Genomic DNA, 22,544 nt, shown 5'->3' with positions numbered 1-22,544 from the left:
ATATTTTGGAGAATATACTTTGAGACTATGTAAATATCTTATTTCTGCTCAAAACTTTTGTCCACTAATTTTAGTATTCATCAGTGAATGTTGGCATGTAATAGTTTTTACTGTGGTGCCCTATGTCCTAATGCAAATTTCCTCCTTCTCATTTCTTTTTAATTTATTAATTATCCCTCTGTAAGGAAGAATTATCACTTTTCTCTCATTTATTTACTTACTTGCAGATTTATATCACTATGCATTTATGGACATTAATTTTTTCTTTGTATGATAATCTAATACTATTGTTATTTTATTGTTCAGCTTGTGTCACTGAATTTGGTTCTTCTCATTGGATAGAGCTAGGAAATATATGCATGTGTCCAACTCGTGCATACATACATCTACATTTGTTTTTGAAAGTGTTTATTTGTATGTATGTATTTTTTAAAATGAGTCCATACTGACATTTTGACTCCAGTCCAGTATCAGATGTTGATTCTAGTTTTCTCCCTTCCTTTGTAATCTCATTCATGTTTCATGTTGTAGAGTTCTGTGGATTTTGACAAGTGCATACAGTCATGTGTTTATCACCACAGCTGCATACAGAGCAGTTCCATCACCCTAAAATTCCAATGGGCTTTTTATATAGACAATTTCTTTACAAGTTGAGCAACAAAAATACCAGATTTTGGTATTATTAGTTTAAAAATTTTTAAACATTCTAATGGGTATGTAGCGGGCTCCAGTTTTTGATGGGAATAAGGGAATTTGCTTAAGGTTATATGTAGGAAGGAATAAGGCTTATTTGCTTAAGGTTATATGTAGACGCTAGTAATTGGTGTCAGTTTAAATTTAATTTTAAATCCATGCTTTTTTCATTAATCGTATTGTCTTGTATTTAAGATTTATTTATTATGAGAGAGAGAGAGAGAGAGAGAGAGAGAGGCAGAGACACGGGAGGAGGGAGAAGCAGGCTCCATGCCAGGAGCCTGACGTGGGACTTGATCCCGGGACTCCAAGATCGTGCCCTGGGCCAAAGGCAGGCCCTAAACCGCTGAGCCACCCAGGGATCCCCTTGTCTTTGTATTTAATCTCATTCCTGTTTGTTGTGCCTTACCCATTTCATTACTTAATATAGTTCTCAAGAGTCTTTATCTTTCTCTCTTCTGTATTGCTCTACCAAGGTCTTCTATGATGGCATATCAACCACATTTTTCAAATAAAAATGCTGCATGTTTAGTGTTAATATAATCTTACTTTCATTCTGACTAGTTATGAATTATTATAACTTAAAGGACGCTATGGAATATTAGAATACTTTGCCCTTGAAATTTTCTTTTGATCAACAAAGAGCTGTGTAGGGACTCCTGGGTGGCTCAGTGGTTGAGCATCTGCCTTCGGCTCAGGGCATGATCCTGGGGTCCCGGGATTGAGTCCCACATTGGGCTCCCAGCATGGAGCCTGCTTCTCCCGCTGCCGGTGTCTCTGCCTTTCTCTCTCTGTGTGTCTCTCATGAATAAATAAATAAATAAAATCTTAAAAAAACAAAAACAACCCAAAGAGCTGTAAATGTATATAATAATTTTATCTAGACTGTAAATTATCATGATTGATTGTTATGCTTGAAGATTTAAGCATATCATTTGCCAACCCTTGTAACAGATTGGCAAACCATGACCAAATTTAGCCAAATTTAGCGCACCACCAGTATTTGTAAATACAGTTTTATTGGAACATAGTCAGCATTTATGTATTGTTTATGGCTGCTTTCCACTACACAAGCATTTGAGTAGCTATGATTGAGACTGCTGCTGTTGTGTATAGAAGACAGACCGCATTATTGTATAGCCTGCAAAGCGTAAAATATGTACTATCAGATCCTTTACAGAAAAAGTTTGTAGATCCCCAGTCTATACCCTGCATTTCTTTCTATCAGATTATAGTGCCATAAAGTCAGTCATTTTTTGTAGTTATTATGTAAATCTTTCTGGTCAAGCTTCTGAGACCACCCTAACCTCCTTATATTAGAGAAATCCTCGGGCTATAAAAAGTATAAAAATAGGGAGCCTCAAAGTTTCTTTTGCTAAGTTTTATATCTTTATTATATGGAGGAAGTATTTTCCTTTTGTGGGGGTATTATTTTCTTTAAGAGCTTGAAGTTTATTTTTAAAAGGAGGTACCTGTAGATACTGCCTTGTTAAGTGGTGTATGTATATAGTCACACCAAAACATTTTTTAAATGGTGGACTGAATTTTGTTCTGTCTGAACTGGAGATGGTTTATTTCTTATACTTTTATACGTTTAAATTTTAAGACATGTCCTCTCTATTTATTTACAGTTCTTTAAGGAAAAATAGTAATGCTCTGCATAGTTTACTGAAACGAGTGGTCAGCACATTTAGTAAGGACACAGGTGAACTTGCATCTTCATTTTTGGAATTTATGAGACAAATTCTTAACTCTGACACAATGGTAAGTTAACATATGTATATGTATGTGTTTGGTATTTTTTAAATTTACGAACTTCTGTCATAAGTTTAAAAAAGCAATTGCATTCAAAAATATCTTAGAATATTTTTTGGAAATTTGAACTTAATGTTTTTTTTCTGTGCCATATCTCACTATAAATGCAAGTTTTGATTTATAAAAAAGATGTTTAAGAGCAGAAGTTATTGAACTCTTTTTAAATTTATTAAGCATCATTAATTTGTGAATACTCCATGACTTGGCAGCTTAAATAGAGAAAACACTACCCATGGTGTCTTCATTTTTTTTTTTTTTTTTTAAGATTTATTTTGAGAGAGCGAGAGCGCACACATTAGTTGGGGAAGGGGCAAGAGGAGAGGGAGAGAGGGATTCAGTTCTCAAGCCGACTTCCCTCTGAGCATGGAACCAGACACTGGCTCGATCCTAGGACCCTGAGATCATGACCTGAGCTGAAATCAGGAGTTGGCTGCTTAATCCACTGAGCCATCCAGGCACTTCTAGTGCCTTCATTTATCAGTCTTTCTTTTCTTTTTTTTAATTTATCAGTCTCTTAATCAAGTATTTGCCTACTTTCATTTAATTGAGCATTTACTGACTGTGTTTTGGATGTTGATTTTGGGGTGGTTGTAAAGTTTATTTTAAGGTATTTTGGGTCTATCATAGATACAAATTAAAGATTATTTCCCCAGTTCTAAAATTGTATTAAATTCTATTTAAGAATTTCTCTCATTAGTATTTTCCAAAATCATGATATATGTTGTGGACATAATTCCCAAAACCTTTAATATTTATTAGACTTGCCTTCAAAGAGTGTTTGTGGTCAGATAACTTTGGAAAAGTCTCTCCTGATAGAACTGAACTGTGCACATTAGTATAGTATAAGCTCCAAAAGTTCCTAAGTAAATAGAAAGTTGCTTTACTGCAATTGAATCTAGCTTTTTCCAAATGTATTGCCTGCAAAATACTTGCGTGTGTGTGTATAATGTGTGTATACTTGTGTGTGCACAAGTACGTATAGCTATTAACATCCTGTAGGTCTCTATTCTGTCAACACTGGTTTAAGAAATTCAGTTTACATTTAAGATTCCTGTTTGGGAAGAGTTGTTTTTTTTTTTTTTTTTTTTTTTTGGGAAGAGTTGTTTAGTACACTTTTGCTAAAGCAAATATAATATGGGATGATTTCATAAGAAAAAAATTAAATTTACTGTTTAGTATATTTCTTTTATGCATATAACTTATATTAAGAATATTTATTTCAGGGATCCCTGGGTGGCGCAGTGGTTTGGCGCCTGCCTTTGGCCCAGGGCGCGATCCTGGAGACCCAGGATCGAATCCCACATCGGGCTCCCAGTGCATGGATCCTGCTTCTCCCTCTGCCTATGTCTCTGCCTCTCTCTTTCTCTCTCTGTGACTATCATAAATAAAAAAAATTAAAAAAAAAAAGAATATTTATTTCAGTAAGGGGTGCTCGGCCAGCTCAGTTGGTAGAACATGCAACTCTTGATCTTGAGGTCATGAGATTTTGAGCCTCACCGTTAAGCACATGTTGGCTACCTGTTGTATTTGTAGTTATTTTTTTGTGCCGATTTTATCAGCAAATTTGTGTTTGTTTTGTGTCAGATATAAATTAAAGTCATTAAGTTCACCAGATGCTTTGATTCTGAAAGATAAAGAGCATATTTAATGGTAGGATTGTAACTACCATAAAGAAATTGTAGAGTTTTTACTTAATGGAAGACAACTTACTAGTTTTACAAATCCTAAGTGGTATGTTGTTAATAAATCCATTTGACAGATTTTCTTACACACATCATCAACTAAACAGTTCCTAATCCAAAAATCACTAACCACTGTTCATTCTTGTTATCCAGGAGCTGCTGGGCCCTCAGGATTGCTAATTAATGCTTTTATATCCCTTACCATTGCATTTCCTTTTCTTACCTCTTTCACTGAGAAGATCAAGGCCATCTTGTTTGGTTTTAAATCCTTTCACTCTCCCTTTGATTCTATCCCTGTTCTTTAACCTGTCGTTTCCTTCCTTAATAAGGAGAGAGTGCCCCCCTGCATCACTTCATTTCTAGGTCTTGTACCTTCTAATGTCAGACCTGGCTCCTTTTTAAACCTCTCCTGTCTTTTCCTCTCCTCTCTTTCTCTCTCGTCTCCATGCCCTTGGCTACTTGAGAGAATCTCTGAATATCCAAACCCAAATTCATGATCTTCCCTCATATATCTGAGTTATCTTTTATTTGCCCTACTTTTATATCATCTTACTTGACCTTCAAGATAGAAGTCATCAAATAATAGTCAAATTTCCCCCTTTTCTTCATCCTCTTTACCAGCTGTCATTCCTGTCAATTTTATTTATAAAACCTTTCTTTTATTTCATTCTTTTTTATTTTACCACTATTATCATAGATTTTCTTCTTGCTGCTGCTTTTTTTTATAACATTTTATTTAAAATTGATCCTACATCTCATAAAATTCACCCCTTTAAACGGACAATTCAGTGGTTTTTAGTATATTCATAGAATCGTGCAGCCATCACCACTATCTAATTTATTTTATTTTTCTTTCTATCTATCTATCTATCTATTTATTTATTTATTTATTTATTTATTTTAACAGTGGTGTGTGCGTGTGTTCCCAAATACCTTTCACACTGTCTTTATTTTATTTTATTTTTTTTAAGATTTTTTTTTAATTTATTCATAGACAAACAGAGAGAGAGGCAGAGACACAGGGAGAGGGAGAAGCAGGCTCCATGCAGGGAGCCTGATGTGGGACTTGATGGTGGGTCTCCAGGATCACACCCCAGGCTGCAGGCAGCGCCAAACCGCTGCGCCACCAGGGCTGCCCTACTATCTAATTTTAGAATGCTTTCAGAATCCCAAAAAGAAGCTCTGTGCCCATAAGGGAATCTCCCCACTGCCTCTTGTTTCTAGCCCATGGCAACCACTAATCTACTTTTCTGTCTCTATATCAGTTTCTACAAAAAGATTGCTGAGATTTTGATAGGGATTGTGTTGAATCTATAGATCAATTTTGGAAGTATTACTGTCTTAATACTATTAAGTCTTCATATCCATGGACGTGGCATGGCTTTCCATTTATTTAGGTTGTCTTCAATTCCTTTCCTTCGTGTTTTGTAGTTTTCAGTATACAAATCTCTTACGCCTTTTGTTTATGCTGAATTGGGAATTTTGTTAATGCCATTATAAATGGAATTGTTTCTTAATTTCCATTTTTGAATTGTTCTTTGCTAGTATTTAGAAAAATATAGTTGATTTTTGTATATTGATACTGTATTCTATAACTTTGCTGAACTTGTTTGTTAGTTCTAATAGTTTTTTTTTGTGATTTCTGCATGTAAGATTATGTCATCTACAAATAAGATAGTTTAGCTTTACTTTCAATTTGGATACATTTCTTCCCTCCTACCCTCCCTCCCTTCCTTCCTTCCACCCCTGCAAGAACCTTCAGTACATGTTGAATAAAAAGTAGTGAGAATTGACATTTTTGTCTTGTTCCTGATCATAGGGAGAAAACTTTCAATCTTGTAAAATGACATACAGTGTTAGCTATGGTTACTCATAGATATCCTGTATCTATGGAAGAAATACTTCTCTTCCTAGTTTGTTATGTGTTTTTATCATGAAGGGGTGTTAGGTTTTGTTAAATGCTATTTCTTTGTCTTTTGAGATGATTATGTTATTTTTCTCCATACTCTATTGATGTAGTATATTGTATTGATTGACTTTTATGTGTAGAACTGACCTTGTATTCCTGGGATAAATCTCACTTGGTCATGATATATGATCCTTTTCTCTTTTTTTTGATGTACAATCCTTTTTATATATTGCTAGATTCAGTTTGTTTTATTGAGGAGTTTTAGGTCTCTATTTATAGGGATATTGGTCTGTAGCTTGCTTTCTTGTGGTATCTTTGGTCTCATAGAGTGAACCGATAAGTGTTCTTTCTGGTTTTATTTTTTGGAAGCATTTATGAAGGATTGTATTCATTTTTTTTTTAATTTTTTATTTATTTATGATAGTCACACAGAGAGAGAGAGAGAGAGAGGCAGAGACATAGGCAGAGGGAGAAGCAGGCTCCATGCCGGGAGCCTGACGTGGGATTCGATCCCGGGTCTCCAGGATCGCGCCCTGGTCCAAAGGCAGGCGCTAAACCGCTGCACCACCCAGGGATCCCTGTATTCATTTTTTAAACATTTGATAGAAAATCACCAGTGAAACCATCTCCACCTGGGTTTTTCTTTGTGTAAAGTGTTTTTGATACTAAATTGCTTTACTTAATATAAATCTATTCAGAGAAAGCGAGAGAGAGCATGAGTGGGGAAGAGAGGGAGAAGCAGACTCACCATGAGCAAGGAGCCCAACATGGGGCTTGATCCTAGGACTCTGAGATCATGACCTGAGCCGAAGGCAGACGCTAAACCAACTTAAGACACCCTTAAGACACTTAAGACACCCTTAACACGCTTAAGACACGCAGGCATCCCTTAAAAATTCTTTATTACTATTTCTTTTTTATTTTTAAAATTTTATTTATTTATTCATTAGAGATACACACAGAAAGAGAGAGGGGCAGAGAGAGAAGTAGGCTCCCCTCAGCGAGCCTGGTGTGGGACTCAATCCCTGAACTCCAGGATCGCGCCCTAAGACGAAAGCAGAGCTCAACCGCTGAGCCATCCAGGCATCCCTTTATTACTATTTCTAAAAGTAATGTGTATACAGATGGTGCTAAATTTGACCCTAGATTTTTATAAGATGACTTTTAGTATAAAGTAAGTGGATTAAAAAATAAATAAATAGAGTAAGTGGATTAAAATGTGCTAAATGGTGCTAAATTTGACCCTAGATTTTTATAAGATGACTTTTAGTATAAAGTAAGTGGATTAAAAAATAAATAGAGTAAGTGGATTAAAATGTAAAATGCATTTTATTTTGTTCAAAACTATTTCTGCTCATAATAATGAAAAAGATTTATGGGGAGACGAAAAATTTGCATTGTTCTGAATATTTTAATTCATAGTTTTTAAAATCTTTCTTTGTTTTAGATTATTTGTTTATTTATTTTTTAAAAGATTTTAATTATTCATGAGACACAGAGAGAGAGAGGCAGGGACATAGGCAAAGGGAGAAGCAGGCTCTCTGTGGGGAGCCTGATGTGGGACTTGAATCCCAGGACCCTGGGATCATGACCTGAGCCAAAGGCAGATGCTCAACCACTGAGCTACCGAGGGATCCCTGTTTTAGGTTTTTTAGACCAGTTTTAGGTTCACAGCAAAATTGAGTGGAAGGTACAGAAAGTTTCCATGTACTTCTTGTTTCTCCCATCTCCCCGATGCACATGCTCCCTACAGTTGCACAGTTTCCCCTACTATCTCCTACTATTCCCAAATATCCATTATTATCAACCTACCAATCTACTGCATTACAGTAATATATTTGTTACAATTGATGGACTTACGTGGACATTATTCTCATATTCCATATCAAAATCCATAGTTTATATTAGGGTTCACTGGTATTAACATTCTGTGGGTTTTGACAAATGCATAATGATGTGTATCTACGATTGTAGTGTCACGCAGAATAATTTTACTGCCTTAAATTTTATGTGCTCCACTTATTCATCGTTTCCTTCTTAACCTCCAGCAACCACTGATCTTTTTACCCCTCCATTGTTTTACCTTTTCCAGAATGTTAGGTAATTGGAATCAGACAATATGTAGCAAGTCTTCTATATTTTTTCATGGTTTGATAACTCTTTTCTTTTCAGCACTAAATAATATTCCATTGTGTGTCTATACACGTTTATCCATTCACCTAGTGAAGGGCATCCTAGTAGTTTCCAAGTTTGGGTGATTATGAATAAAGCTACTATAAAACATCTATGCAGGTTTTTGGATAGACATAAATTCTCTCCTTTTCTCTCTTTTTTTTTTTTTTTTTAAGATTGTTCTAAATTTATTTATTCATGAGAGACACAGAGAGAGGGAGAGAGAGAGGCAGAGACACAGGCAGAGGGAGAAGAGGCTCCATGCAGGGAGCCCGATGTGGGACTCGATCCCGGGATTCTAGGATCATGCCCTGGGCCGAAGGCAGGCACTAAACCGCTGAGCCACCCAGGGATCCTCTCTCCCCTTTTCTTTTAACTGATTATCTTACTCTGTTTTCTCTGACTTTTAAAAATGATAATTATAATATTTTCTGATTCGGTTACACTAAACTTTCTAACTCTTGGTGAAAGTGATATGAATAACAGAGTAAGGAAAGAAGCAAATGCCCTGATAATTTGTAATCTGGTTAATATACTTCAATAAAATGTATTTAGTCCATTAATGTATCCAGTTTACTAATATTTAGGGGACAGTTCCTTTAAAGAGAACCTTGTATAGTCTGTTTCTGTCAGTGTACTCTGATTATTTTTACATCATTTACCTTAATTTTTAAAAACTTAAACATAAGCTAGATCATTGTCAATCTCCCCCTTACCTCCAAGCAAAGCAAGTAAAACTCTTACAGATAATGTTTTATTGATTCTCACTAAAACTATATACCCTCTTCCTTAATACAACAATAAGTGACTTCCTCAGTCTTGTGTTTTATGAAAGGTACCAGTGTGCTTCAGGGGACACCTGGGTGGCTCAGTGGTTGAGCAAGTGCCTTCGGCTCAGGGAAGGTGTGACCCTGGGGTCCTGGGATCGAGTCCTGCATCAGGTTCTCCACAGGGAGCCTGCTTCTCCCTCTGCCTGTGTCTCTGCCTCTCTCTCTCTCTCTCTGTGTCTCTCATGAATAAATAAATAAAATCTTTAAACAAAAAAACAAGTGTGCTTCAGGCACAAGTGTTCGTGTGAGTGGGAATTTATTTAGAATAATTTTCATTTAATTTTCATTGAAATGTGTCCAGTTATAGGACAAAGGATCCCCAAAGAAAATTTTTATTGTTAATGCCTATTTAAAAATACTAAATCCTGGGGATGCCTGGGTGACTCAGTGGTTAAGCATCTGCCTTGGCTTAGGGCGTGATCCTGGGGTCCCAGGATTGAATCCCACATCAGGCTCCTCACAGGGAGCCTGCTTCTTCCTCTGCCTGTGTCTCTGCCTCTCTCTTGGTGTCTCTCATGAATAAATAAATAAAATCTTTTTTAAAAAAGTACTAAATCCTGCATCTAGATTGGGTTTATAGGCTCCTCTATGAGACCATATTCACTTTGAGCCATTTAAGGTGGGGCGCCTGACTGGCTCAGTTGGAAGAGCATGCAGTGCTTAATCTTGGGATCCTGAGTTGAAGTTCCACGTGTAGAGATTACTAAAAAAATAAATGAACTTTAAGAAAATAAAATGAGTAATACATGAGGAATGTAGTCAATAATATTGTATTAACTTTGTATGGTGACAGATGGTAACTAGACTTACTGTGGTGATTAGTTCTCAATGCTGTATGTTAATTATACCTAAATAAAAATAATAAAATAGGATTGTGTTCTAAAGATTTGGAACTACTCAAGTGTTCTATCACATGTGACAATGTGGACAGATTGTTTTCATGAACCAAGATTTGGTTTGCTGGTTGAATTTTCTAGTATTAAATTATTATCATGCCCCAAATCATTTTATTATATGATTTACTTTTTAAAGCAGGAAATATTCACTTTTTTCATGACAGAACAGAGCCTTAAATATGGTAGTTTTCTTTAGTTGTTTGCCTTATCTCCAGAAAGATAAATTCAGGTTCTATCAGTTCTTTATTATAGTAGGCATTTTATTGAGTATCAAACAGTATGTTACATGTCCTACAAGTGCTTATTGTATTTGTTTTGGATATTTTTTTTGAGAAATCTTGCTGCTAGTAAATTGAATATGTGTGTTTACATACTTATATGAGTCTTACTCAAAGAAACCTATTTCAGCTTTGTGCTAAGTCTTTCTTAAAACTAGCCATTTGTACTAATGTATAACCAAAACATTGAGGGGGAGATTGCAGCAAATGGCTTAAATATCTAAATAAGTTTGGAAGCATCTTTACAAATTTCTCTGCTCTCAAATTTAACTTGTGTGTGACATTTACAGGGATGTTGTGGAGATGATAGTGGTCTCATGGAAGTAGAGGGAGCTCATCCATCACGGACAATGAGTATTAATGCTGCAGAGTTAAAACAGCTTCTACAAAGCAAAGAAGAAAGTCCAGAAAATTTGTTCCTTGAACTAGAGAAGCTTGTTTTGGTAAAAAAAAAAAACAAAACAAAAACAAAACCAGAAACAAGATAAAACAGCTCATTCGCAAGATAAAGTTTCTTCTTTTTTTGCCTAGTACAAGTTTTTCATAGTGACCTTTTTAAATAGTGAACCCTCAATTGGGTACTTACAAAGTTTGGAATAGTCTTTGAATTAATAATTTGGAGTGAAGTCCTCCATACTATTATGAATATTAAAGAAGAAGGCAATAGTTTTTGAATTATCTGTTTGAATGCAGGGTGCTTCCTGCTACCATTCTTTAGAAATAAAATGACAGATGTTTTTGATGTTGATTTTATTTAAGTATGTTTAATATTAAGTTGATACATTTTTGATGGTGCTCCAAATTTCTTAGTAATCAAAAAAATATAACTTACCTTTCTATTAAGGAGTCAGATCATGGACATAAATGTTCAAGTTTTGCCTGCATCATTTAATTCTGTTTCTGTCTGTATCTAGGAACATTCAAAAGATGATGACAATCTGGATTCTTTGTTGGACAATGTAGTTGGACTTAAGCAGATGCTGGAATCATCTGGTGATCCTTTACCTCTCGGTGACCAGGATGTAGAACCAGTACTTTCAGCTCCAGAATCTCTCCAGAATCTGTTTAACAATAGGTAAAACAGGGATCCCTGGGTGGCGCAGCGGTTTGGCGCCTGCCTTTGGCCCAGGGCGCGATCCTGGAGACCCGGGATCGAATCCCACGTCGGGCTCCCAGTGCATGGAGCCTGCTTTTCCCTCTGCCTGTGTCTCTGCCTCTCTCTCTCTGTGACTATCATAAATAAATAAAAATTAAAAAAAAAATTAAAAAAAAAACAATAGGTAAAACAAGCAATGTTTTGTGGTTAAGTAGGTATTGTGTATTTAATGACTGGGGTCTACAGAGGGCCAGCAAACTGTTTTTCTGTAAAGGGCCAGATAAGAAAAATTCTAGGCTTTGCAAGCTGCGTTCACTCTCTGTTGCATGTTTTTCGGTAGCTTTTTGTTTGTTTCTTATAGCTTTTTAAAAAAACTTTAAAAAATAAACCACTTCTAGCTTATAGGCTATACACGGGCTTGCAGAATGGGGGTCATAGATTACTGATCCCTGATCTAGAAGTTATATGCCTCTTGATCTTTGGAGCACTGTATTTTTGGAGCATAATGACTATTCAGTTTATGGAATTATTCTCTAAATTTAGAAAAATTAAATACAGGCAGTTTCTGTACTTACTAGTACAACATAATAAATGTTGCTTTTAAGTACTAATTTTACTAATAGTTTTCAGTGTACTATTTTTAATTGTATCTTCTGTAGATTTTGCTTAGAAAATAAGGTAAAATATTTGATGTGGGAATTCTACATTTTACCAAATACCTTTCTTGTTCTAGGACTGCATATGTGCTAGCTGATGTCATGGATGATCAGTTGAAATCCATGTGGTTCACTCCATTTCAGGCTGAAGAGATTGATACAGATCTGGATTTGGTATAAGTAATTTTATTACTAAATATTAGAAAAAAGTTATTGTTGATTTTGTGTGTGTGTGTGTGTGTGTGTGTGTATGTATGTGTATTGTTAGCACCAAAATAAGTTAGATGTTGTATGGCAGTTAAAAGCCCATTTGGGGACTAGTACCTACATTATTTTTATATCAGTTGCCCACTTAATGGTATCCAGGAAACTCAGTTTTTTTATGTTAACTTGTTTTGCTTCTTTCTAGTTAGTGATCTGTATATTTGAGAATGAGATTTTTTTTAGGGAAAAAATATGTTTTTGCCTAAATACCCTGAGGCACTTATATTTGTAGGGTATAGAATAGAGAAAAGTATCCCACAAAATTGCAGTTCATTCCTGTTTTGGGGTTTAAGGAAGGGAATGGTATTTGGGCAATCTGCTCTTAATTTGAGGGAAATGTGAAGAACGTATTTGTTAAAATAATATAGATATAAATGAGAATTCACATTCTTAAACATAATGCTGGACAGGTGTGGGAGTATAGTTAAACATTTAAAATTTAGAGCACTCTGATTTATGCTTCTCAGAGCTATATTAGGGAGGCTGATTTCAGTTACATATTATTGTACCATATATTCTTTTTTCCTTGATCAAAAAAATAAATATATTTGGATATTCTCTGGTCCAAAAAGTGTTAATATTTATCACATGCAATGAGACTAAAATAATTGTTTACTTCACATTTAAGATGTATTTAGTATATTAATAAGGGCTCCTTTCCCTTTTTAAAAAATAATTACATAAAATTTTATTTAAGTTGCATTAAAGAGTTAATTTCTCTTAGAGTAGCTGGCTGGTTTAGTCAGTAGAGCATGTGACTCTTGAGGTCGGTCGTGAGTTAGAATCCCACATTGGATATAGAGCTTTTTTAGAAACAAAAATTAATTTCTCCTTCCGTGTAAACTGTTCAATGATTTTTTAGGACTGCTCTCTGTCCAATAGAACCTTATGCAGTAACAGAAATGTTCATAATCTGCCCTGTCCAGTACAGTAACCATCAATCTTATGTGACTGTTGAGTAATGAAATGTTGCTAGTGGAACTAAAGAATTTTATTTTTGATTTAATTAATTTAAATAGGGACATGTGGTTAGTGGCTACCATATTTAGTATCACAGATCTAAAATTTCTGTTAGAAGGTTTTTTTAAAAATAATTTTAGTGTTGAAATATAACTATCTTGCAATGAAGATTGTAACCTTACATGGTTTAGAGAATTTGGAATCTTTTTTTAGGTTTGCTAAATTTAAATAAAACTTAACATAAACATAGTTTTTATTTCTCTGGAACTAATGCATAGAACTTTGAGAACTGTGGCACAGAATCCTTTTATAATAAATACCATGACTATACAAGGCTTACAAAGTATATTATTTCCAGTTGTTTTGGAAGAATTCTGGAAATGCTACTTTGTTAATTTATATAGATAAATTCTGAGTTCCTTGTCAGACAGCAGTGGCCCCCCCCTAATTAATAGCCCTTCTTTGAGGAGGAATGCCACCCCATCCTATCCCAAAATGCAGCTAAATTCCTAAGATTTTTTTCTTTAAATACCAATGATGTTGCTTTTTGAAAAGATGAGTGAAAGGGGTGCCTTACTGGCTCAGTCGATAGAGCATATAACTCTTGATCTTGCGGTTATGAGTTTGAACCCTATGTTGGATGTGAAGATTACTTAAAATCTATAAAAAAAAAGAAAAAGAAAAAATGAGAGGAGGCCGACCTATAATTTGTTTATTCTGAGAGTTAAAAATAATCTATAGGAAATAAGAATTTCTGTAATTGTTATATTAATAATTTCATTTAAGGTGTATTTTTCATTTTGTTTCATTTTTATGACTGCAGGTGAAAGTTGACTTAATTGAGCTCTCTGAAAAATGCTGTAGTGACTTTGACTTGCATTCAGAACTAGAACGCTCCTTTTTGTCAGAACCATCATCTCCAGGGAGAACTAAGACTACTAAAGGATTCAAACTTGGGAAGCACAAGCATGAGACCTTTATAACTTCAAGGTAAAATCTATTCTACCAAAGATCTTGATTGTGGTCATAGAAGTTTACTTATTGTAATGTACTTTAAGATAGACACTAACTATACAGAAAAAAAGGAAGATGACATAATACTTTAATCATGAATATTGTTTGAAATTTTTTTTTAAAGATAATACTTTGGCCAGGATATACCCAGTACATTTGTTACATTTTTCTACTTTATGAGAGTTTAGAAGGTTTGAACAAGAGGTGAACTGGATTATTTAAAATAATTGTTAGTCATATCAATAAGTTATGAGTACCATTCTTAGCTAGTTTTGTAGTATATCCCTGGAGAATAATAGAGATATTGGTAACATTAATGCAGCTGAATGAAGAAATAATTGAAATACAATTTTCAGTATTGCTAAGACTGACATATATTCACTGGAAATATGAAGAAAAAGAATACGTTTTCATGGAGTGTTTTTGTTTTGATAGTGGGAAATCTGAATACATTGAACCTGCCAAACGAGCTCATGTTGTGCCACCACCAAGAGGAAGGGGCAGGGGAGGATTTGGACAGGGTATACGACCCCATGATATTTTTCGTCAGAGAAAACAGAACACAAGCAGACCACCATCTATGCATGTGGATGACTTTGTTGCAGCTGAGAGTAAAGAAGTGGTCCCTCAAGATGGAATACCCCCACCGAAACGGCCACTCAAAGTATCACAGAAGATTTCTTCTCGTGGTGGATTTTCAGGCAATCGAGGAGGACGGGGTGCTTTTCACAGTCAGAATAGGTTTTTCACACCACCTGCTTCAAAAGGTGACTTACGTATATTTTCTAGTGGGTTAGAGTACTGGAATGCTAGAATATTGTATAGAAGTGATTTAGATGTGATTCAGATAAAGTATTTTTCAGTTACTACAATTAAGCTACCTCTTAGATACTGGTAACTATTTGCAGAATACTTTATTGAATAGAAAAAAAAATTTAAGTTAATGTTTAATTGCATGTTTAGTGATAAGTTTAAAAGAAGTCAATTGGCTAATTATTTTCCTTTTCACATTGGGAATCATGTTTATCCTTTCTGAGTAATATCTGTACATTCTCACAGTTCTGCTTACCAACAGTTTCCTTAGGATTCTTTTGTGTAGTTCACTGTTGAGTCTCTTATCTACTTCTTGGTGTTTCATTTAATGTTTTTTTTTTTTTTTTAAGATTTTATTTTTAAGTTTTTCTACACTCAGTGTGGAACTAGACCTCATTACCCCAAGATCATGAGTTGCATGCTTTACCAACTGAGCCAGCCAGACACTTCAGTTTAATGTTTCAGATTGTTTCAAGATTTTATCTGTTAATAAGTTCCATTTCAAACATTGTACACCTGTGTCATACCTATTTCAAAAATGCCACCCTCCATATGGGAGTTAGGGAGACCACTGCACAGTAGAGCTTTAAACACAAATCTTATTTCTTTTTTTTTTTTTTTTTTTAAAAAGATTTTTTTTTTAATTTTTATTTATTTATGATAGTCACAGAGAGAGAAAGAGAGAGAGGCAGAGACACAGGCAGAGGGAGAAGCAGGCTCCATGCACCAGGAGCCCGACGTGGGATTCGATCCCGGGTCTCCAGGATCGCGCCCTGGGCCAAAGGCAGGCGCCAAACCGCTGCGCCACCCAGGGATCCCTCTTATTTCTTTTTAAAGCTACTGTTGTAGAATTTAACAAAAATACATGAAACTTGTTTTATTGATCATTAACGGTGGCTGCTTTTACTTCATGATTTTTTTGTTTCTGTGATTTATTGAACATTCTTTGTTTAAACTTCTTAGAAACAGTGCATTTGTAGAAATTATTCTTCACTAGTGGATTGATGACATGTTTTCGTACTGCTGACTTGGCAGTGAGAGAATAGCAGTTTACATTAATAACAAACACATAGCTGTGTTAGGACTATTATATATATAATACTCTCAAATCAGCCCTTTGAAGTAAGTTCTGTTAGTACCCCCACTTTACAGCAGAGAAAACTACCAGTCAGCTCACCAGGATATATAAGTGGCAGAACCAGTATTTGAACCCTGGCAGTCTGGCTCCAGAGCTTCTGCTTCTAACCACATACAGTACTGCCACAATGTAGTATATGGCAAATATGTCATTTACAGAATTTCATAGTTTCTCTTGTTACTTTGAAGATTAAGAAAAACACGTTGAACCTTAAAAAAAAAAAGGTTATTTATTTATTTATTTGAGAGCGAGTAAGTGAGCATGAGTGAGGGGAAGGTCTGAGGAAGAGGGAGAGGGAGCCTGACGTGGGGCTGGACCCCAAGGTCATGACCTGAGCCAAAGGTAAATGCTTAACTGACTGGCACCCCAGTATCAAATCTTTTTTAATCCAACTAAAGTAGTAGACCTTAATTGTGTTATCTGTGTTCAGGGAACTACAGTCGTCGGGAGGGAACGAGAGGTTCCAGTTGGAGTGCACAGAATACTCCTCGAGGAACTTACAATGAAAGTCGCGGAGGCCAGAGCAACTTTAACAGGGGCCCTCTTCCACCATTACGACCACTTAGTTCTACAGGTATATATCCTTCCTTTTTATTTTATTTATTTATTTATTTATTTCTACAGGTATATATCCTTCCATTTTATTTTATTTTATTTTATTTTATTTTATTTTATTTTATTTTATTTTATTTTATTTTATTTTATTTTATTTTATTTATTTATTTATTTATTTATTTATTTATTTATTTATTTATTTTGGGGGGGGTATATATCCTTCAGAGTTAATACTGCTGAGAGAGGGATGTCATAAACTCTCATTCTGGGAGAGAACATTTTGGAATGTAGGCTTATAATTCTATAGGCAATTTAATTTTATATCTGCAAATGAATGCCCAATGTATATTTCCTGTAGAAATAATCAAAATTCTGGATTCTGAACTATGTGTATAATCTTGGCAGTTTCACAGGGACATGCTCTGTTTTTTTTTGTTTTGTTTTGTTTTTGTTTTTTTAAAAACAGGCTCTTTAAGATTTTATTTATTTATTCATGAGCGAGAGAGAGAGAGAGAGAGAGAGAGAGAGAGAGAGAGAGGCAGAGGGAGGAGCAGAAGCAGGTTCCATGCAGGGAGCCCAACGTGGGACTCCAGGATCCTGGGTCTCCAGGATCAGGCCCTGGGCTGAGGGTGGTGCTAAACTGCTGAGCCACCCGGGCTGCTCTGTTTTTGTTTTTAAAAATTTTATTTATTTACTCATGAGAAACAGAGAGAGAGAGAGAGAGAGGCAGAGACACAGGCAGAGGGAGAAGCAGGCTCCATGCAAGGAGCCGGATGTGGGACTTGATCCTAGATCTCCAGGATCACACCCTGGGCTGAAGGCGGTGCTAAACCGCTGAGCCACCTGGGCTGCCCCCTGCTCTGTTTTTTGTGTTTTTAAAAGACTATTTATTTGAGAGAGAGAGAGTGGGAGTTGGAGGTGAAACCAAGAGTTGGACACTTAACTGACTGAGCCACCCAGGCATCCTTTGCTCTTTTTTTATATTTCTTCTTCTTTTTCTTTCTTTCTTTTTTTTTTTTTTTTTTTAAAGATTTTATTTATTTACTTGAGAGAGAGAGTGTGTATGTACTCCCAAAAGGAGGGGAGGGACAGAGGGAGAGGGAGAAGCTCCTTGCTTAGCAGGGAGCCTGATGCAAGGCTCAATCCCAGGACCATGGGATAATCATCACCTGAGCCGAAGACAGATGCTTTACTGAGCCACCCAGGCACCTCTCCTTTTATATTTCAATGATGAAAGCCAATCCTTAAGGTTTTTTTTGCTCAAAGTATTTTAATAACAGAGATATCTTCATGCAGTATATTCTGTTTCTGTTTACAATATTGTCTTGTGTGTTTAGGCACGCAACCTGTTTTTCTTAAAACACTATTATGTCAAGTCTGGAATTCTGATCACAAGTAGCTTTTGGTTTCAAATACACTTTCATTTTTATTTTTTTATTTTTTATTTTTTTTAATTTTTATTTATTTATGATAGTCACACACAGAGAGAGAGAGAGGCAGAGACGTAGGCAGAGGGAGAAGCAGGCTCCATGCACCGGGAGCCCGAAGTGGGATTCGATCCCGGGTCTCCAGGATCGCGCCCTGGGCCAAAGGCAGGCGCTAAACTGCTGCACCACCCAGGGATCCCCACTTTCATTTTTATAACAGCTTTATTTGAGATATAATTCTCGCATATCATATAACTTAACCTATTTAAAGTGGACAATTCAGTAGTCTTTACCCCATTCACAGATTTTTAAAGGAGCAAAGAGTAATTCCTGTCTTAGTTTGAAATCAGCTTTATAGATTACTGTTTCTATAGTGGGAAAGGAAAGGATATTATGACTAAAAACTATTTTTTCTTTTATAGGCTACCGACCAAGTCCTCGTGACCGCGCTTCCAGAGGTCGTGGGGGTCTTGGACCTTCCTGGGCAAGTGCAAATAGTGGCAGTGGAGGCTCAAGAGGAAAGTTTGTTAGTGGAGGCAGTGGTAGAGGTCGTCATGTACGATCCTTCACACGATAAAAATTCTTTTGGGAACATCCTGAGTGTATATGAACATTTCCTGAGGACGATAAAAATAAAATGAGACATTAAAGGACCAACTTAGACTTAGCAGTTATCTGGAGACATCTGAGAGAATATTTTTATCTGAAGAAAGCAGATTTTGTTTGATACCTAACACAAGATTTCAATAAAAATCCAAACTTTGTATGTATGCTTGTATATGTTTTTTCGCTTTCGTATATAACTATTTACAGAATTTCTTAGGTAGAAAATGAACAATGAAGTGACTTTGGTTTTAGTGTATTTTTGCTGATGCCAGAGATGCCCCCTATACTTTCGCAGCTCATGGTGCCCCTTAGTGTTGCACTAACTTTTTCACAGCACACCTAAGCCAAAAGAAGTACCCAATAACTTCCATTTATTAACAGTTAGGTCTAAACAACTTATTAAAAATTTCTGTTATAACCATGAGTGACTGAACACTGCCAACTTCTCAAACTTTGGAATCAACTTGGATACCATCAGTATCATTTTCTGTTCCACTATGCTTTTTGCACAGTATTTTTTATCACCACTGCTAAAAACTTGGTTTTGCAAAGATACTTTGTCATAGAAAAATTTAGTGTTACATAATATTGAAAATGTACCTTGAGCTAGAAGTTTGTGTTATTTCTAACAGATGTTTCTCTTAAAAATTTAAAATACCATGTGGCATCTGTGTTAATTTACTAGGGAACTCTGGTGCAGTTTGGGGAATTTTTTGATTGCCCCAAAAAGAAACATGACACTCTTCCTTACATTAGAAAGAAATATGCATGGGGGGAAAAAAGGAAAGAAATATGTAGGTACCTTGTGTTTCAGCTTTATACTTACGCTATTTTATTATGCAATTTTTTAAAGCTTCAATGAGACATAGCCTAATAATGGTCTTTTGAGAATCAGAAGCATCTAATAAAAACTGGATTTTATATACAGAAATGAAGATTATAACTTTGAGAAAATAGCCATATTTTCTCCAAAAGGTATCTCAACACACTCAGCTTATATATAACTGGCAAAAAAATAAAGAGTTCTTAACAAAGGAGCATATGAATTTCATGCCATCCCTTTATTACTGTTTTGCCAAATTATTTGTAAGAGTAGAAAGTATGTTTGTTTGGAAAATACTTTACTTTTTTTTTTTTAAAGATTTTATTTATTCATGAGAGAGAGAGAGAGGGAGAGAGGCAGAGACACAGGCAGAGGGAGAAGCAGGCTCCACGCAGGGAGCCGGATGCGGGACTCGATCCTGGGACTCCAGGGTCATGTGCTGGGCCGAAGGCAGGTGCTAAACTGTTGAGCCACCCAGGGATCCCCTGGAAAATACTTTAAAGAGAAGCCCAGCTCTAAAGATTCTGATTTAAGCAAAAGGTAATGGAAATCTTTTCATAACTAATGGTCTCAGAAAACGCAAGATCATCTAAAACTCTTTCAATCCTGAAACCTAATGAGTTCATTCTCTCTGAAGATGTATTTCTCATTAGATAGAATTCAAAGTATGTCCCTAATGTCTGACATAAGTACATGGAAAAATAGTTGTTTTTTAAAGTAACTGCATTTCTTTAAAAAATAAAGTGACTATTTCTTTTTTTTTTTTAAGTGACTATTTCTTAAATAAGAACATATGGCTGTATATAGAGAGGTAATTACTTGATTGGTTTTTTAGCTTTAAGTTGAATATAATCTCAGATTTGTATTCTGTTTGCCTTAGGTTAATGCCTAATAATTCAGGCCAGCCAAGGTAATAAGTTATTAACAAATGCACATTAATACCAGGCAAGTTAAAAATGTTCTGAGTAATTAAGAGTCTTAATCAACATGTTGACTGTCCTTTTCATGCATATATCACTCAGTCTTTTTTTTTTTTTTTCACTCAGTCTTTATAACAATCTAGCAAAGAAGGTATTATAATTTTTAGATGGAGAAAGCTGAGGAGCTTGACTGAAAAGTGATAAAAACGAGATTTAAAATCAGGTTGGCTAGCTCCTAATTCTTTACCTCTTTTTTATATCTTGGAGAGGTATGAAGCTACTTTTTTAGGTTGAATGAGATTAAAGATCAGAATTAATTTATCATATGTAAGTGAAATTCCAAAGGCTTAGCACTCTATTTTTGTCATTTCAGAAGTGAGCCAGATAGATAACTGGGGGATGGTTGCTTCATATATGTTTAGATCTGTATGGAAGACCACATATCTTCAAAAAGAAATATTTTAAAAATCAATTTTTTATGTACTTTAGTGGAATGGGTATGTGTGTTACTTGCAAAACTACTTTGTCCTACATAAGACATTTCAGGAAAAGTTTTAGGTGGTATTTAGAAATTAATGAAAATGGAGAATGCCTTTGGGAATAAAACTTACTCTATTTAGTATATAATACAAGGAATTATTGAGTTAATGAGTTAAATCATTGATAGAATGGTTCATATTTCTTTCGTAAGAATAAGAAAAAAGAGGGGCACCTGGCTGGCTTAGTCAGAAGAGCATGTGATTCTTGATCTTGGGGTCATGATCTCAAGCCCCACACTGAGTGTAGAGATTACTTAAAAAAAATACGCTATGCTTCTTAAAAACAATTTTTTGGTAGTAATCTCTGTGTGAAACATTAGCAAGGCCCATTAGTTTAGTTTTATTGCTTTGTATAAAAATTAAAAAACCTGCAGATTGAAGGCAGCCCAGGTGGCTCAGCGGTTTAGCGCCGCCTTCAGCCCACAGCCTGATCCTGGAGACTCGGAATCGAGTCCCGCGTCGGGCTCCCTGCATGGAGCCTGCTTCTCCCTCTGCCTCTCTCCTGCCTCTCTCTCTCTCTCTCTGTGTCTCTCATGAATAAATAAAAAAATTAAAAAACCCTGCAGATTGAGAATGTAGGAATGAAGGTATGTCTCTTGAGCTTCTACCATGTTCCATACACCTTAGGACAGACAGCCTGGGGAATATAAGGATGACTAAGATCTATTTTCTGCCCTCCAAAGGATCACAGTCTAATGGAAGAAACACTCATTCACATAAACAATTTTTTAAGTAAAGTTAATAGGTAAGTGTGTAAACATGAAACAAAAGTTTTTGAATAATCCAATCAGTACGCTTCAAACTGAAACTTTTAATATAACTATTTTTAAAATAGCTAAATAAAAAAAGAAAGACTTGACATTAGAATTGTATGTTAGACCATAAATAACATCTTCTTTGGAATTGTTTTTGTTTAAAGACTAGGTAAGGTGAAAAAAATTATGTGATTTTTATTTTTAAATTCATAGGACAGATTAGGAATTAGATTTATAAGGGTCTCGTAAATTCATATGCTAGAGAAAAGGATGCAAACTCAATTACTAGCAGTGGCCTGGAAGGTAACAAATGCGAGAACTAGCTGAATAAGAGACAGTGAAAACTGGAGAAGTGTCAGTTGGCATTTTGGCCTCAGTACCAATTGGGAGAATTGAAGCAGGTGGCTCTGGAGAGTGCCTGCAGTTAAAGGAAACTAGTCCTTCGCTTCAGCTGATTGATACCTTGGGAGACTGATAGGTCCAATGCTGATGCCTCTTCTGACTTCTTGAAAAGAAATGTTTTAAATTTTCTCTTTAGGGATCCCTGGGTGGTGCAGTGGTATGGCACCTGCCTTTGGCCCAGGGTGCGATCCTGGAGACCCGGGATCGAATCCCACGTCGGGCTCCCGGTGCATGGAGCCTGCTTCTCCCTCTGCCTATGTCTCTGCCTCTCTCTCTCTCTCTGTGTGACTATCATAAATAA

General features: G+C 35.7%; 1 protein-coding gene across 2 annotated transcripts in view; it reads left to right on the top strand.

The window, feature by feature from the left end:
* The window catches only part of VIRMA (vir like m6A methyltransferase associated), a 59,025-nt gene extending 40,057 nt beyond the window's left edge, over window positions 1-18,968 (top strand). Inside the window, exons 17-24 of one of the 2 annotated variants that reach the window (XM_038579780.1) lie at window positions 2,325-2,457; window positions 10,566-10,718; window positions 11,190-11,350; window positions 12,105-12,201; window positions 14,075-14,241; window positions 14,701-15,032; window positions 16,647-16,790; window positions 18,621-18,968. In XM_038579780.1, the coding sequence (XP_038435708.1) occupies window positions 2,325-2,457; window positions 10,566-10,718; window positions 11,190-11,350; window positions 12,105-12,201; window positions 14,075-14,241; window positions 14,701-15,032; window positions 16,647-16,790; window positions 18,621-18,775 (1,342 nt within the window). In that variant the 3' untranslated portion in view covers window positions 18,776-18,968. The remainder of the gene's footprint in view (window positions 1-2,324; window positions 2,458-10,565; window positions 10,719-11,189; window positions 11,351-12,104; window positions 12,202-14,074; window positions 14,242-14,700; window positions 15,033-16,646; window positions 16,791-18,620) is intronic. The other variant, XM_038579781.1, reaches the window with a different exon arrangement.
* Window positions 18,969-22,544: the final 3,576 nt, after the last annotated feature.

The sequence above is a fragment of the Canis lupus genome, chromosome 29 (genome assembly GCF_011100685.1).
Source record: "Canis lupus familiaris isolate Mischka breed German Shepherd chromosome 29, alternate assembly UU_Cfam_GSD_1.0, whole genome shotgun sequence".
NCBI classification, from domain to species: Eukaryota; Metazoa; Chordata; class Mammalia; order Carnivora; family Canidae; genus Canis; species Canis lupus.
This window is presented reverse-complemented; position numbering and strand designations above follow the sequence as displayed.